This window comes from Clytia hemisphaerica, unplaced genomic scaffold (genome assembly GCF_902728285.1).
Source record: "Clytia hemisphaerica strain Z4C2 unplaced genomic scaffold, Clytia hemisphaerica genome assembly, whole genome shotgun sequence".
Lineage (NCBI taxonomy): Eukaryota > Metazoa > Cnidaria > Hydrozoa > Leptothecata > Clytiidae > Clytia > Clytia hemisphaerica.
In genome coordinates this window covers 632,763-651,260 of record NW_027104602.1, presented here as the reverse complement: position 1 = coordinate 651,260, position 18,498 = coordinate 632,763, and the positions used below count along the sequence as shown (strand labels likewise).

The 18,498-nt window shown below is 34.3% G+C and overlaps 2 protein-coding genes across 2 annotated transcripts in view; both read left to right on the top strand.

Moving 5' to 3' along the window:
• LOC136824142 (uncharacterized) overlaps positions 1–4,997 on the top strand; it is a 54,683-nt gene extending 49,686 nt beyond the window's left edge. Inside the window, exon 4 of the mRNA XM_067080308.1 lies at positions 4,888–4,997. Coding sequence (XP_066936409.1) covers positions 4,888–4,908 — 21 coding nt within the window. The 3' untranslated portion in view covers positions 4,909–4,997. The remainder of the gene's footprint in view (positions 1–4,887) is intronic.
• Positions 4,998–5,019: 22 nt separating this feature from the next.
• On the top strand, positions 5,020–6,882 carry LOC136824141 (uncharacterized). Its single transcript, XM_067080305.1, has 2 exons — positions 5,020–6,153; positions 6,477–6,882. Exon 1 carries the CDS (start codon positions 5,138–5,140, stop codon positions 6,116–6,118), a length of 981 nt encoding a protein of 326 aa, XP_066936406.1. The 5' UTR covers positions 5,020–5,137; the 3' UTR covers positions 6,119–6,153; positions 6,477–6,882.
• Positions 6,883–18,498: the final 11,616 nt, after the last annotated feature.

The following is an 18,498-nucleotide window of genomic DNA, read 5'->3' as shown; positions in this document are numbered from 1 at the left end:
ATATAGATATTTAATTCATTAAGTGCTTACCGAAAACACATAATCCGAAAAAATCTCGTTAAACTTTGTGTATTTTTTCATATTATACTGATGATAGTCTCTTAAAGCTTAGTGCTGCACATACATAAACTTTGATGCATCATATTAAAATTTCTTATTTAAAGATTGTCGATAGCAGTGCGTAGATATCGTTTTTTTTTTAAGAAGATAGATTGATATTGAAAGTTTAATTGTGATTTGATTGTATGATGAATTCGGAGCAGGGTAAAACAATTTGAGTGAATTATTGATGGTGTTGACCTCTGATATTTATTGTTTTGCTTGTAAGAGAGCGTAGTATGCTTGTTTGAAACGTGTTGAGTAGTGATTTTTTCGTTTTAGGTATCATTGTAGCATTTGTGCGCCCGATTGTCCTGAATATATTTTTCGCCTAGGTAGTAAGTAAGTATGCGACCAAAGCAAAGACTAGTATGTTCCGGCTTGGGATTGAACCCATAGCCTCGCGCATCATAACCGGATACTCTACCTTTTGTAATACGGTCGCATCGATACAATTCTATCTACAGGAAACTTCGAAGAGACTTGACAGAGTCCTAATGAACCTAAAGCTAATAGAGTGCTATTAGACCACTTTAATCAGGCCCGACGGAAGCGGGGAGACTGGGGAGACTCCAGCCTCCCCACTTTTGAGCAAATGAGAGTTTTTTTCTCAAATCCCTATCAAATTTTATCTCATTTAAGGCCTTCCCCACTTTTACGGTTGCTCTTCCGGGCATGTTAATGTCTAACTCTGTCGTGACTTTATCGTTTGGCGAAGTATCTGAAATACGCATACAATCAACCATTAAAACCCTTTTATAGTTTGCAGTGTAATAACGCCATCTAACAGCACTAATTTTGGTCACTATCTCTTGGAGTGGTCTTATCTTATGGATTTTATCGATATTACTTATATGTCGTGACGCCATAGGGGCCATGATCTACCATTAATGATATCTTTGATTTTATTTTTAAAGAGTGACCCATCCCATAGATTTATAAAGCCTGAAGGGCTAGATGTCGTGCTTATGCTGAAAAGTGTGCCGTGGCTGGGTAGGAAATCCTACCTAGGTCACGCGGCATTACAAAAGAATTTCAGCGCTTGACCAATCAGAAGCTTCGCGGGTTTTCGAAAACAATAGCAACAATATTTTTTCCGATATTCAATTTTTTTGCCTGGCTTAAAGCACGACATCTAGCCTTTTGAGTTTTATAAATCTGTATGCCATCTTACCTAAATACGAGAAGCCCTGCAAGACGGGAGATCTACATTGATTTAAAAGAGAGAAATCACAAAAAATAGAAATCAGTAAACCCCACTAATAAAGCCTATTTATCCTTTTTAATTAAGTTTAAAAATCTTGATTATATTAAAAAGTGAATGTTATCTAATTGTTGTTATGGTAATTTAAAATACTAATTGGTCGTACCTTTTAAAAGGTATATATATGTAAGGTATCTGATTATAATGTTTATACTAATAAAACTTTTTGTATGCTTCTTTTCTTTATATAGTAGGGTGTTTAGCATTCTGCAGAAAACTTGTACAAAATGTTTTGCATTATAGAGCTGCGGTCCGTAGTGAAAGTTTGTTTGGGACGAAACGGGTGATAAAAGCTTTTAGATTTGGTTATTGGTTTTTAATGGTTTTAATAATAATATAATAATACTCTATTTATTACCGGTGTTTTTTTTAGGTTGAGTGATAAAGTACCATAAATTACAGCGGAGTTTTTATAACTTGAACCTCTATAACTCGAATGTCTTCTTAACTCGAAAAGATTTTCTGGTTCCTTGCTTACGAAGTTGTTCGTCTTTCGTAAATCTAAGAATTTCACATCTGACAACGAAATACGGACGCCCCCAATTGTCCCAGTTAATCATTACTGCGGTTGTCCTTCAGTCAAAAATGACTTTTTTATGTCTCCCTTGCGTGTTCGAGCTATGGAGACACCACTGTAATTTGATCAGGTTCAGTTATTGTCCGTTACCTCGCAATACAGGGCTTTTAAAGATTCATTTGCGCGAAACATTGGTTTACTTATCACGGTGTTTGAACGCTTACATGTTCGTGTCCGCAAAATGGATACTTTATAGTCGAAAAGACTCCCAAATTGAACGAAATTGGAGATTTTGAGTAAGTTCAAGTATTGCAGTCCATTTTTCGAGACTGTCCAATGATATAGTGAAGTCTCCATAACTCGAACACGCACGGGGGACAAGACTTTCGTTGAGTTGAGGAAATTTCGAGCTATGGAGTAAGGTTTATAAGGCATGATCAACTGAAGGAACGAGAAAACTTTTTCGAATTAAGGAGACATTCGATTTGTAGAGATTCGATTTAAAGAGACTGAACTGTACTTTATTATAAGTGCAACACGTCATAAAGTGCTCTGATTTGTTCAAATTTTTGTAACATCACTCATCATGTATGACATTCTCTATACAGATTTATTGAGTTTTAAAATCTCTCTTAGTCTCGCGACAATATTTATGTATTACGATCATAAGCGCTAATAATACGTTTTGTATTTCATGGAAAATCATTCTTATAGCCCGCATATATTGTGACATTTTAAGACTTTTGTATTACCAATTTTAAGATGTATTAAGCTTAGCTATTCAGCTTATCTATACCCAAATCGGATGGGCTTTTCTACTGCTTATCATAGCTGCACGTTTTTTTTCTGTAATTTTTTTTGTGAATTGGATGTCACGGTTTTTGTTATTTTGTTTAAAAAAGTTATTTGAAATTTGGTTGTCAAAAATCTTCTTGCTTTGGCTCCCTTCTTGACGGAGTTAAACCTCCTTATTTAACACTTTATATCATTCGATGTAATGCCGCGCGTTGTGTTAACTTTCTCATTCCCGGCAAAACTTTCCTCTCGCCACCTTACAACGGAAAAAGACCAAAATTTTGGGTTGGTAAAAAAGTAACTTCAATTCCTTAGGTGGTAAGTCGTTAGATCGTAGTCAGTATTGGCCATAGTGTGTACACGCAATACACCTTTTCGACCGTAGCCCCTAATTGCCGCGTGGGCATTTTTTTGTCCGTTTTACCACCCTAAAACCGTCCCAGTCTTTCTTTATTTTTTTAAAGACAATACAAAGTGTAAAATAAAGATTGGATCTAGTTTAGGGTGGTAAATTAAACAATGAATTGGCATGCGCCTGGCCGCGTGACTACGGTCGAAAAGGTGTTCTGCACGCAAAAAAATTATTTATGTCGGTAAGCCCGGACAAACCAGCGGAACGATCTCAGAAATGCACCAGAGATGTTTTACCGGGAATGAAAAAGGTCAGACATTCTATGGTGGTCCGGTCAGCGAGCTTTACCCGTTGCGACAAGTAAAAATTAGTTCTTGAATCCCAGAAAGGTATCCGCCGGTACATAAATTTATTCATTTCTTCGTAATTTATTCGTAATATGTTAAGGAGTTTCTTAAAATCAGTATTTTTCATTTGTAATGTGCGTAAATCCGAGCAATCGCGATAGTCGGGTTCGATTTCCCGATCTTTCCGGTTTGATTTCCCAATTTGGTTTGCGTGTGCGCTCGCATTTACTAGGATATACTCTTTTAAATTTTATGTTAAATATATTAAGAAAGGCTGACCCATGACAATTACCGGAGTTTGCAAACCGTCATTACGGCTGTTTTATTGTAATATAAAACTAGGGAGTATTTTAAATGACGCCTTATAAAAGCCCTTATATGGGCCCTTTAGTTCTTCCGTCTTTTCTTTGAATAACTTTAATCTAAATTATAACCTGAATCCCAGTTAGTTTCTTTTCCTAAAGGGATATGTCAGATCTGTAGTTGCTTTCCTCTTGAAACAGTTTTTCCTAACTTAATATGAAATAGTTATCGAGTTTTGGATTTTTATTATAGACGGTCTTTAATAAAGTTTGTATAGTATGTTCGTTGTTGTGCTTAAGAATTAACCCAGTTGCGTTTTTTTATGATATTTTGTATTTAATTCTATTGTCAATAGGTTGACAACGAACTACGTAAAAAAGTGGGGATGATGTTTTTTTCTCATCTTAACTTTTTAGTAGTAGAAAAATATCTCCAAAGACAAAGACATGTTTGCACGAGAATTTAAATCTTATCTTATTACATTGAAGGGGCGTTGATGTTTTTTTTCGTTTAAGCTTTGCGTTACTGGTGAAGGCTCCAAACGTAGTTTTGGAGTTGAATGTTTCCACAGATATCATATTAGTAAAGGACAAAGGACACACTAGATAGATTTCCCGTGTGTCCAGTTTGCATCTTATATTATTGAACGTTCGACTAAACATTCGAATCATGCTATTGAAGACTGGAATTGAATTGAAAACAAGATGGCGGACTAGTCAGTTCTTAAACTGGACACGTCTCTTATTTTATGGGAAGCCCGATCCAGTCAAGTAGTTGGAGATCAGTGTTTAGAATAGAGTTTACTTTCATCTTTTTTTAATCGCGTGCATCAATAAAAGTTGATGGTTTTCGATCAGATCTCGGGTAGACTTCTGCTGAAATTCTCTGTCGAAAAAGTTTCTATAATGACCGGTACGCAAATTAGGCTAGGTTTTGACAAATTTAAGTACATTCTTTACTCTTCTGTACTTAATAACACCCCCCCACCATTTTATGAAAATTTCCTGAAAAAGTGCCAAAACCTTCATTTTCCTAGGGGTTTTTCCTAGGGGCTTAATATTGAACCCCTCTATTTTATGGATTTTCTCCCAGAGTATTATTATTCCATCCCCCCTACAATCAAGCACAAAAGAGTATCTATCTTGTTTGAGTTGGTGAAAATTCCCGACGGACTTTGTCTTATAATTCTTCTTTTTCTCATATTTTCCAGGTAGATGACCTAAAGAACTAAAGAAAAGAGTAAAACATCAATCAAGTATACTGGTCAAATCAGTCAAGTTCGAAATCACAACTGAATCTTAGAATACAACAAAGGGACAATTGTAAGGGAACAATTGATAATTGTAACAATAATTTAGTATTAGAAACGTTACAAAATTGGGAGGTCCAAAACCACAACAAAAAGGACATTATAACGCATCAAAAACATTATATATTAATACACACAATCATTTAAAAAAATGGCAGAGCTTTCAAATCATTCATATCACTACAACCGAAACCTATTAGTATCATTACCACCATTCGAACCTCAGATGGATTTATTCGATTCGTTATTACCTGATAACATGAGCTCTCTTTCACAAATATCACCATCGCTTGAAAATAACCAAGAAGATCTTGATCTAGACGAAACAGGAGAACGCGGCAAAGGTAAAAATAGCAAAAAGAAACCACGACGTAAACGTCGTAATTTGACGGGCGTCAGTAAACAACGTCGCGCCGCTAACGAACGGGAACGTAAACGATTACAGATTATAAATATGGCATTCAAAGACTTAAAAGCAGCTTTGCCTTTATTTCCAAACGAGAATAATATATCTAAGATTGAAATTGTCAGATTAGCTTCAAGGACTATTAAATATCTATCAGAGCTGGCCAACAACGATTCTGAAAACGATACAATGAACAATATGGACAATTCTCGAAGTCCTGGAGGTAGTGTTACCTCAGATCATTCAGAATCAGGAAGCTCAATCAGTAACCCTTCTCCACGTCCTGATTTTGAAGAAGAAGCAAAACTACTTGCTCCTGGAGATATTGATATTTCAAATTTACTTTCAAACTATGAAGAGCTAAGCTCAATGGCTGTTGATATGCAATCACCTTCAATGTTAGAACCTGTTACTATGGTCGGCATAAATGAACTTAAACCACTGACAGTCAAAAAGGAAGAATCGCGATCCTCTTGTAAATATGCTACAACAACAGTCAAAAAGGAAGAATCACGAAGTTCTTGTAGACATGCTACAACAGTTTCTAGATCGCAGAAATCAGGGTCTACCGGCTCCACTTCAAATTTCAATTCTACATCTTCTTCTACATCATCAACTTCAGATGGTTTCAGTGGGTTTGATATCAATATTTTCTTAGACGATTCTGCGGCGAATTCAGAAGATTCTAAAGATGACGTTTTCCCTAGTATGCTTTCTTTCTGGTGATGCCAACTCTGGTGGTCTACAATGCCTTTTAAAAAGTAAGTGAATTAAAGGTCAAAGTGGTGGTTAGGGTGGTAGGGTGAGCGCACCTTCTTATTTGAGTAAGAATTGAATTTCACTTATTTCTTTTGTGTGTAAATGACTTGTTCAAATATTTTGTTATCTTCATTGTTTTGAACTTAAAATCTTATTATGTATGTGGATTTTAAGAGTCCTTAAATTTAAAAAAATTGGTTGTGTCATGTCCATCAGTAAAATGGCGGTGCAAGTAGCTTTGGGTATAAGATTTTGTCAAGGCTCTTGACGCCGAGTATTTAAAAACATATTAAAACAATTAACGAAATTGACTTTTTTTTTTCAGCATATACAATTTGGACCTTGATCTCAAAACTTGTCGTCGTACAAAAAATCCTTATCTTCGAAAACCCTTCTGGTTGGCTATTACTACTACTTCTACACCACAGACAGAATCCGTAAAAAATTATTTTCAATATGGCACATCGCGAAAAAAAACCGTAAAAGAAAACATACTATATTATGAATGAAGCAGAATTTTAAAGAGTCACAATTATCATTTTATTAATTTTTTTTTTTCGTTCGTTTATTATTTTTATAACTAATTATTAATTATAATTTTATAAAACTTTAAGTAATAGGATTTTTTTACAAATATTTTTTTTTTCAGACCAAAAATTATAATGGCATATTTTTCCTTTTTTCTTTAGATTATTAGTTAAGGAATGCCAAATTATTCAGTTCGTTTTTTGTTTATTTGTTTATATCTTAAATTCCATAAAATCAAAAGGATGCCTCAAACTTCTAAGGAGGAATCCTGTTGTTGTTATCCTTAATATATTTTTCTAGCTATGTTATTTTTCTATTATATATATCTGAATGTGTGTAAAATAATCAAAATTTGTACATATTTCATTATCAAAATTTTCCTAAATATTTTGTTTGTCATGATATTTCAAGAATTTCACTCTTTAAATTCCAAAATATAGGTGTGGCAAATTCCTCTCATATATGCAGAGTTGTTTATGCAGATCTTTACGCTGTAGTTTTTTAACTCAAATTCTGTCTCGTTTTTTTTCCCATAGTAACTCCCTGACAGTTTGAAGATGACTTTTTGAATGGATTAATCAATAAGAAAAAGTATTAAATTTTTTTCTCGACATGTTGGGATTTCCATTAAAATTCTTGACTCCCTATTGATTTTGTAATGTAGTTGTTTGTTTACAGTATTTGGATGTTTTGATCAGAGAAAAATCATTTAATTTTTCTCTTACACGTCATCTTTCATATAATTCACGTTTTTTTATAAGGACATCCAAAATTTATGAAGCCTTTGGATGTTCTGAACATGTTCTTATTTTGACCATTTTTGTAAATATTTTTTTACCATTTTCCTAAGAAATATGGTGTTTTTTAAGTCCACAAAGCCTTAAAATGTTCTTAACTTGTTCCTAACATTTTGGCCAGCGAAGCCTAATGTTCTTATATAGTTTGTTCTTATTTTAAAAAACATGTTATATAAGTCAGCTTCAATTTAATAGTCTACTGAGCTCAAACTGATTGATATAGAGGGTATTTAAGCTTAAATGATTTTAAGTCTATGACATTCAACATGGTTATGGAACGATAAAGAGAAATCAGTCTAATCCTCACGTTCAAAAGAGCCGCCATGTTTGACATCATATTGAGGAGGTGTGGCAACTTTTTCTTTATATTTCCATGCTAGCTTTTTTAGCCACAATTTCGACTTTGAAAAACTTTATTACAATTTAGATAGTTTTATTTGGTGCCTTAGACCTTGTTGATATCATGTTATTTTTGTTTTTTAAGAACAAACTATATAAGACCATAAGGCTTCGATGGCCAAAATGTTAAGAACAAGTTAAGAACATTTTAAAGGCTTTTCTTAGGAAAATGGACAAAAAGATTCACAAAATGGTGAAAATAAGAACATGTGAAGAACATTTTTAGGCTTAAAACGAAAAAGGTTAAGAACATCCGAAGGCTTCAAAAATTTTGGATGTTCTTATAAAAAAAACGTCTATACCTTCAAATAGTTTTATAGGTAACAGTCTGGATTTAATTCCATCAACTTTCCTTAAAAAAGTTGTCATCTAACGCTTAAAGCCACACCCTTGAATTAATCTGTAAAGTCTTTTGTATTTTTGTTTATGTCATGTGTATTTTGTGTGTAAAAAATAGAATTTATTGTTCAAAAAGTAATTCCTTGTAAGAATTCATATTATATGTATGAGTTCATTATTGTAATATTATGCCATATAGATAGTTTTTTTATTATATTAAACAAAAGATGGTGAATTGCATTTAATAAAATCTCCATGGTGTCTCCATTGTTCTTTGCCTCGCCCATCTATCCAAGAATTTCATATCTCCATCCAAAGGACGAATTTAGCAAACATATCCTCCCTTACCTTTTTTTTGCAAATAGAATGTCATTTCTTTGAATGTCAGACTTTCAATAGTTTTGTTTGTGGGTAAAGTCAATCTGAAATATTGTCATTTCAAGAAATATCACAAGGACAAAATAGAGACTTTCTCCCGACGGCGCAAACCATGGTTGTACCTCCTTAGTCACTATAGTTTTTGGCCCCCCTCTACTTTCTAGACCATGGTGTGGCCCTGATTGGTTTGTTTTAGCCAATGACCGCGTTCAAAGTTAATTTAAGAATCATCCAAAATTTAAATGGAAAAGATCAAAGACCAATCTACCAAACAATGGCCTTCAGAGCGAATAAGTGCCTCAGTGTTATCAGAATCTGCTCGGAAATTACCCCAGCACATACATTTTCCATTAACCATGAACATATAAACGACTGGACATCCATCTCCTTTGTCTTTTTGTAGAAAAGGCTGCTAGCTTCGTTGCCGCCTCGTTAAAAGCATAAAATGAAACAATAGATTTTGATGATATACCACTTGGGAGTACCTTGCTAACAACGTCAAAACTTCGACAAAAGTCTCTGTTATTCTACTCTTCTCAAGTCTTTATTTATATCATAACAAAGATAACAGAGGCAAAATCATCGTCAGCTTGTCAAAACTCCGGCTAATATTTCTAAATTTTGACTTAAAAGTGTCTAATAATTTTAGAGAGTGTCGCATTCTAATTTTGATATTCTTATGACACAGGCTCTAAACTTTGGCAAGCTATTTTTTTCAAGTCATAAAAAAAATTATTGGAGTGACAAAAGGGATTCAAAAGTATACACGCAGTTGAAATTATGCATTTTAGAGTTGAAAATGTTGATAAAATATATTACAAACTTGTGAAAAAATTCGAAAATAATTTTTTTGTGCATTAGGAGTAATGTTCAAGCTCTATCGATCCTTTTACCTAAATAATTCAAAGAAATAAAATTATGACGGAATATTGTCGGATTTTTCATACCAATATTGAAATACAGGCGGCAACGAAGCTCGCTTCAAAGAGACAATAAAAGATAGAGGTCCAGTCGTTTATATGTTCATGCATTAACCTACGAATTTATTCTAACATTTTTGACCTCATAATAACAGTCAGGAAGGAGACTTGCAGTATCTTCACAGATCTTATCTGAAAATCTAAGGGGAAATCAAAACTAGTAAATACCCTCATTTAAAAGCAATTAGGTTTCTCATGATACCCTTTAATAGAATTAGCTAGGAAATTAGGTCTGAACCTTCCATTACATGTTTTTTTTTATAAGCATAACGCTTATAAGCATATGAAGGCTCAGATTTGCAGAATTCCTAAGCATAACATGAGTATATATGTCAGCCTAAAATATTTTTCAAGTGGTCATTTTTATCTGGTTTGGTAGAGGTCAATAAAAAATAAGACATTCCACGGCTAGCTACATTCCACTGCTCCCAAAATTTGAACAAATTTTTAAAAAATTTGTGAAATTTCACTAAAAACTTGGCTCGGGGTGAATCATAAGCATATAATAAGCATAAACTATACCTGGATGCTTTGAGAACTTAGGCATACACGAGCCTGACCAAGGGGCATACACTTGCTTATAAAAAAAACATGTACGGTAACTATAAAATGAAGAGTCAGTCAAAACCTAGCTAGCAATTCTTCGCATACACGTTTTTTTATAAAAACATGCAAAAATTTTGGACGTTTTTAACTTTTTGAGTTTTAAGCCTAAAATGTTCTTATTTTGACCATTTTGTGAATATTTTTGACCATTTTCCTAAGTAATAGGAGGGTGTTTTTGAGTCCACAAAGCCTTAAAATGTTCTTAACTTGTTCTTAATATTTTGGCCAGTGAAGCCTTATGTTTTTATATTATAATGCTTGTTCTTATAAAAAACGTGTATCATTCTCAAAGATGTAATTTTGTTTCAAAAGCTAGCCTGGTTATCCAATGCAAGCTTTAGATTATTTTCTAGTTTTGATGTTTCTGCTATTTACAGCATACCTAAATGGTTGTAAACCCAAGGTTTTTAAATTTTTAGCTTCGTGTAATATCTGAATCATGGTTTACAATCATGGTCGAAATATATTGAGATTTTATTATATTTTAACATTTCTAAGAATTTAAAGTTCGGGCGAGAATTTTGGCACTTTAACTTTCTTTCATTGAATGTTTGGATTTTGGAGGGGTTCGGTGGCTTTTAGCCTACATTCCAAACCTTATTGGAGCAAATTTGAGCTTTCGAATCCTGAGATCCTAAGGCCCTAAGCTGTAAGTCTGATGTTAAAACTCAGAGTTAAAATCTACTTTACAATTGTAGTTTAACGCGCATAAAAATAATTTGTGGCGTATAAAATTTCGCAAGGAAATCCCCGTTGTCTCAAATATTTTGCCCGTGATTGTAGATGTACTCTCCACAGAGGAAATTCGCCCTAAAATGCTATCCCCAGTGCATCTGTCAATACCGCCAGAGTCACTTTAGCGTACAGTATATGGCCCCCAAAACGTAGGTCGTCACTAAAATGAGGATTTTAACCTGTAGATTTATTAAAATTAGACGATTTTTTTTATTTTGAAAGAATGATGGTCATAATTAAAAATGAGCATATTTTTGATGGTTTGAGACAGCTTCAAATAACATATTTGCGTCTGGAAGGACATATTTCAACACCAAAATTAGATAAAAATTGCATATAACTCACTCTCCCTACGTGAAAAGCACAGGTCAAAATCATATATCGACGCTGTGCCGACCAATCCAGATTCTATCAGTCTGCTAGAGACATTAATATGGTAATATTTGCTCTTCATCTTTGATTTTTTATACAGTGACTAGATTGACACATACGCGATAAAATTTCTATTATTGGTCTTCAGAGGTTGAAATATTCTCAACCTCTGAAACTCAGGGTACACTCTAGCTCCTTGGATAGTGAAAATAAGTTATGGAAATGAAAACGGGGTATAGGAAACTTTCTACACCTAATGCCTTTCAGAAAATGCAGATACATCTGTGACTTTAAAGGATGAGTAAAAGATATAGCATCTTAAGGCCAGGACAAACCTTGCGGATAATTTCACAGCGAAAATGCATCCAGTGAAATGTAAGTAATGTATCATGAATCAAGTCGACTGACAGAATTATACACATAATACATGTTACAAGTTCTGCCTACGGATTCTCAAGCTCGGCTATAATAAAACTATTACATGTTAGTAGCAGACCCGACTGACCAATGTTATGTAGCAGGTTGAAACATGAGTTTCTGCTGGAAAGATGCAGTTTGTTTTCAAGTTAAATCCTCAAAATAAAGCAAACTGTGTGGGTTTCTTTACTTCCAAACAACCTACCAATAGTTTTGGAACACTCCATAATAAAGGAAGACGGCTCTTCTTGTGGATTGGCTTTCTGATACCCCATATAAACACGATGTGACATGAAAGTGAAGAGACATGATTTGTTGGTTTTTGTTTGATTTGTTGACTCATATATCTCATGGCAAATGGGATAGCAAATGACTGTTCATGTATTGCTTGGCTCTACATATGATACCTCTAACTTTGAACACCTCCAGAATGTTGAAAAAAGCATTTTACGAGATAAGTTTCAATTATAATTTTCATGGAAATTTTTAATCGACAGATTTGGGTGGGGGGCGTACGAGGGTTGCTAACACCGAAATACCGACAGATTTTTCTTAAATCACCGCAATACCGACACAATTTCCCGAAAACACCGACACCGACGTCTTTTAGAGCAAGCTTAAGATTTTTCTATTCTTAGTACGAATGCTCAATCTCATGAGCGTAGTGGTGCACTAGTTCAGTTTTTCTTGGAGTAAACTATCGCCAATTCAAGGGTTTTAAATCTTTAAAGCTCAGTTTTTCAACGGCTAGTGGACAAAAAAAGTATATAGAGAACGCTTTGAATGCTACTTTTTACTTGAGTGTTTTTTTGTTGTGCAAAAAACGAGGGAATAAAGGGATATCTGAATTAGCCTATTTCATAGGATTCGTGTTTTCAGTACATGATTTTTTTCTACGTCACTACAGTAATCAAATTTTATTGTAAATCACTCTTTTGTGAATTGTAATATGAATTTAACAAAAACATTGACAATAGAAAACAGTTCTTAAATTCCCAAGTCATTTAGGATGATTACAAAATTTAGTTTTTCTCAACGTTTTTATTGAAGGGAAATCTGCACAGATTTTTGCATTTTTCCCCTGTAAATTGAATAGAAAAGAGCATGTAGCAGATACACGAATCCTATGAAAGATGAAATAGTCTAATGTATAAAGTAATGGAGGAGGAGGAGGCGCAACCATGGTTTGCGCCGACGGAGAAAATTTTCCCAATTTTGTCTTCTCGTTTGGCTAAAAGAGCTGTTTTTGAACGTCATTAGAACTAAATCTACCTCAGCCAAAAGCACCGTCAGAAAAGGGCGTCACAAAAGATCTCTTGTTAGGATGATGGAAGGAAGCTTGAATGCCTGACACGTCGTACAAAATATTATGAATCTACGGTAAATAAAATTCGTTAAAAAATTAAAAGGATTTCTAACTTCAAACTCAGGATTGCAGAGCTATTTTAACTAAGTGAAATTTGGAAGATTCTACAGTTATAAGTGACTAAGAGGCACAACAATGATCGGAAAATTTTGGATACGAAGACTCTTGATTTCAGAATAGATGAAACTACACGTTTTTAACCCTTTCTCCAGTTTTCAGATTAGGCAAAGACGCCCTCGAGATTTCTTCTACTAGGACGGGCCGTGAAACTGTGTAAAATACGTTTTAGTACACATTTTTTTATAAGCAATCATGTTGCTAAATCTCAAGGTCTCATATTAGCAGGTTTTTTTCGCTATCTCGTAAAGTGAAAGCTTTTTAGATAATCTAGCTATGGCAAACGATACCCCTTGATCCAATAAACATAAATAAATATGGTATAATATCAGGGGTGGTCAAAGTAAATTTTTCAGAAATTGAGCCAGAATGCTAAGCAGCCCCAGGCCTGAGCCGAAAATTGGAGTTGCTTATAAAGAAAATGTGTAGCAAGTTTTGCATGCTTACCTGACCGTAGAAGAGTACTGTAAGGTGTTTTATTCACGACATGGCATGATAACTTACGGATACAGATTCGGAGAACCCCTCCCAATCCCAAGCAATAGATTTTCTAATCATTCACGGGCCGAAACCCCTGAAGCCTTGGCATATTTCTCATTAAAATGTCTTTTAAACGCTTTAACCAGACTAAATTATACAAACCCCAATCAAATTGAAACATTCTCGAAAAGGGTCGCAAAACGATTGAAACAAAACCACCCGGGTAAAGCTAGTCATTTTATGCCATTCAGATAAATAGCTCGTTTGATATTGGCTGAAACTAAATTGGTATTGACAGTCTGCAAAGGGAGCTCTGCAAGGGGAGGACCACAGGAAGTATTTTATATTGAACAGGTTTGGCCTGAGGAGGCAAAATTTTGAAATTTAAAGTGCCCAAAATGCTGAGAAACGCATCTAAATTATGAGTTAAAGGATTATTCCGTTAAAATGAAAGAATTAATGATTGTTGATTTTTTATGAGTGCTGCATTTGAGATCTCGAGAAAGCTTGCCACACGCTGCAAATGCTTTCTTTATCTGTTACCCACTGGGTAGAGTATTATGATTTTTTTTCAAAAAGTGCACATTTCCGCACAAGAGGTTAAGAAACACCATTATTCACACAATTTTAAGAAAAAGAGGATGAGACAGGGTAGCTACTAAAAATAGCTATAATACTTCAATTCTTGTAAAGATAAGATATTCAATAGCTGAAATGCAGAAATGCAGATTCAAAAACTTTTTTGAGATCCTTTGAAATATGCAGATTCACCGACAGTATTTATCGAATTACCGAAATACCGACCCAAAAAATTCATTTTACCGTCACCGCAAGGCATGTCCAACACCGAAATACCGACACTTTTCCCTTAAAACACCGAAACACCGACGCAAAAAAGGGTCAATACCGACACACCGACAAACCCGTACGCCCCCCCATTTGGCTTGGCGTCAGTTTTTTGTTTGGTTGATGTTTGGTATCCTGATCATTAAAAGCAATGAAATGCCACACAGTCACTCTACACATGATGCCTCCAGCCATGATTGGTATCAGAATGTTGGAAAAAAAACATTTTACGAGAAATTGTTGATAGAAATTATATTGACTTATTTTTACAATTTTGGCGGTGTGGGTTTAGTTGGTTGATAGTGTTTACACTGTGGGATGGTTTTCAAAAAACTGTTATATTGATTGTTGTTTGTTGGAATTGATTACCAAAAAAAAAGAGAACCTTTTTTTGATAAATACTTTATTTTTTTCATGAATCGAAAAAACCGTGTGGATAGTATGTCTTGTAGTAACCAATGCAGTGTCTGTTTTCAAATTTTGAAAGCTCTATACCTACTGAATTGAAGCTCTGACTAGCTCTGTTTTTAAAACTTTGAGCCATGTTTTTTTCTCTGTTGCTATTAAAGATAGATTTTTAAATTGTCGTAATGTAAATTTATGGTAAAGTTTTAGCTTTTGAGTTTAGTTCATCAGTAGTACATACACTCATACAGTAGTATTTTTCCAGTAATCCTTTCTTGTAAACATTTAACCAGACTCATTGCCTTCATTTTATTCGAATTTGTATTTTTTTTAGGAATGATAAGCACATATTTTTAAACACCAAAACAAAGCGAACAACATGCCAGTTCTTTCTGGACAAATATATATGTATACTTTATTGTGTGCTTTGAGTTCTATTTTAATCAGCCCTCTCAACTGCTGATCTTTCAACTATCATTTAGGAGTATAGAATGGGCTTCCATAGTACCATTTTCTCTAAGTATTTTGTGCAAATTTTCAACAAAGTAGACTTCTTGACTGTCCTTGTCCCTTAGGTTAAAGTTGTTCTGATGGAGGACATTGCTATTTTTGGTAGCCTTCACATATCAATAAGGAGCTTTGGTGTAAATTTTTTTCTGATGAAATCATACTAATCTGAAACTATTAGGCCTTTATGAACTTTCTAGAACAATAATCTTGCTCCAATCTTGAGAAACACTGGAAAAATAGGTTAGCATTCCCTGCCATAATTTCACAGATTTCCTCTGCTTTCTGCTTGAAAACGCTGTCGTATAGCCGAAAACGAAAGTGAAACTATGAAAACGTCCGTAAATTCGGGCCCAGTCCTCGTCCGAGACGGAGGCTAATTCAAATTTTTGGAAAAAAATGAAAATTTAAAAAAAGAAGAAAAATATCGTGTTGGACGGTGTTGGATAAAGTTTGATCGCCATCAAACATTTCATCCAACATTTGCGGCGAGATCAAAGAAGCTCTCTCATTGAATTGTGTAATTTTTCTTGTTGGATTGGTTTGGTGGTATTTTTTTTCGGATGAAATGTTGGATCGGTTTGCCCCGGCCTTGATTTTTGCTTCATCCAACGTAAGTTTTTCCATCAAACATTTCATCCAACATTTGAAAATCATGTTGGAAGAAATGTTGGATTGGTTTGCCCTGGCCTTTAAAGGTCAACCAGTATTTCGGGGTCCTATAGAACCAGCATTGATAAAACCGAAAATTCTAAATATGAGAAACAGCAAAATATCTTGGAATTCCATTCCTATCAGCTTGAAATAATAGTTTATAACAAAAAATTAATATTACATATAAAAATTCTCGCTGAATCAGCAAAAACGGCAATTTTTGTCTTAGTATTTTCAGTTTCAGTTAAGCCGTTTTTCTAAAATCACATTTCAAAACTATGGTCAAAATTTTGTATTCATATCTTAAAATAGATATAATAAAGATATCTCGAGAAATTGCTAAAATTTCAAACCTAATCCGTTTTGGGGCCATTAGAAAAAAAGCCACCTATCTTTTTGAAAAATACTGTTGAAATTGAAAATTTTGAAAATGAACTTCTGGGAAATAAAGTAGAGATGTTAAAGTTTTTCATGCAGCAAAAATTTTTGTAAAACGTCTTTTCCTCTAGATTTGAGAGAAATTTTAAATTTGATCGACGTTTTGGGGGCCACATACTGTACTTAAATTATAAATTTCTAATTAAGCTTTTTTAGATATCTTGTTCGCGTGACCTCATTATCAATATCAGTAAGCGGTCCGGACGTTATAGCGCCTAATCTCCTCTGCAATTGCCAATTAAGCTGGTCACTTACTGTGCAAAATAGATCTAATCATTATAATTGTAAATACGCTAGATCTGACATCAGGTTTTATGTTTACAAGAAGGTGATAGTTATTTTGTCATGGTAACTTGGAATTTATGTTACACCCAATTTTTATACTTGTCTTTGTGCTTCTTTACTTGACCGAATTTTTTATGACAATTAAATTCTTTGGTATCTACATTACATTCCCTACTATTGCATTGCCGTTGCATCAGTTGGAATCTAAAGAACTAAACAGCCTACTTTTAGTCTGTACACAAATCCGATATCTTCGGCTGATTTCAAAATTCATTGCCATAGCGGGGTCCGCTGTCATTGTCTTTTCTCATTTGAGATTTCTCAAACCAGGCGCGGCGGAGAGTTTTTCGTTTTTTTGTAAGATGCCGTGAGGTTTTCTGATCAAAATCAAAACAGACAAAATAGACGTCAGAGAAGCTTTAAAAACTTTGATAAGCATTTTGTGGACAACCTATTAAACAGGCCTTATGGTATTAGTGTGCTGTTAGTTGTTAATCCATTGATTGATATGGTAAAATACCTACTGCCTACTTTTCGCTTTGCCTTTTCTAATTGTGAATTAAAGTGGGCAGAAAGTTGACTGTCCAAAGTCAGCGCGTTGTCCTCTTTTGACGTCAATATAATGCCTTCTTTCACACTTTTCCAAGCAAAAAAAATTAACTGCCAACTTTCTGTCCACTTTCTGCCTACTCTAACGATTAGAATAGACAGAGCAGAAGTTCGAGCTTAATTACGCCTCTCCTCGTATTTACAGAATCATAGCCTTTGTTCCATCCTTGACTAAAATTATCATTTTAAAAATAACTTGAGATTTAGTTTCCTTTAGAGTTTTAGAAAACCGAAATGAATTTTCATCCCTGCTTTACAGGATGTACACAGGGTGTGCACCCCAAAATGCTAGTAAACTAAAGATTAAAGAATCCCTATCTGCATTTAGCTTTACACTGACACATAAGCTATTTTCAGCCATACCTTATCGGCCCTTTTTTACAACGGCCCTTATTGGCGTTATTTTTGGGCTCGTGGCGTAATAAGGGCCGTTGTTAAAAGGTCCGTCTTAAAAAGAGCCGGCGTAAAAAGGGTCAAAATTTAGTAATTTTTACCTAAAAGCGGCGTTAATTTTTGAGGATTTTTTCTCAATTTAAAGGATTTTAGGCATGAGAAAAGGATGAAAACTATCCATTTTTTACTCTATATCCAAAACTTCACGAAAATCAATGATTTTCAATGGAATTTTCAACAGTTTAATACTGAAAGATGACATTTTAATGTAAATTTTAGTTAATACTTACTGTTTTGAACCCTGAATAGCAATTTTTACAAGTTTTGACATTATTTACGGCCCTAATTTGGCGTAAGCCCAAAATTAGGCTGTGGCAAAATGAGGGCCGGCGTTAAATTAGGGACGGCGTAAAAAAGACCGATAAGGTAGTTATAGTGCTTTGATTTAACACTAATATTTAACGTTATTTGCAAGTGTTGTATAAGTGTTTTAATAATGTTATATGAATGTTGCATGGATGTTATATAGACCCTGTAAAAGGATGTCACGTGAATATTGTATGCTTATAATAATAAACGTTGTATGGATGTTAAACGAAATGTTCTAATGCTGCACGGATGTTGTACCTACGGACGCTGATTTTACATCATTTTACAGGGCTAGACTCGAGACTCCTAGATGGGAAATGAAGCCAC

Coding starts and splice junctions, on each gene's coding strand:
- LOC136824141 (XM_067080305.1), top strand. CDS start 5,138: ATGGCAGAGCTTTCAAATCATTCATATCACTACAACCGAAACCTATTA.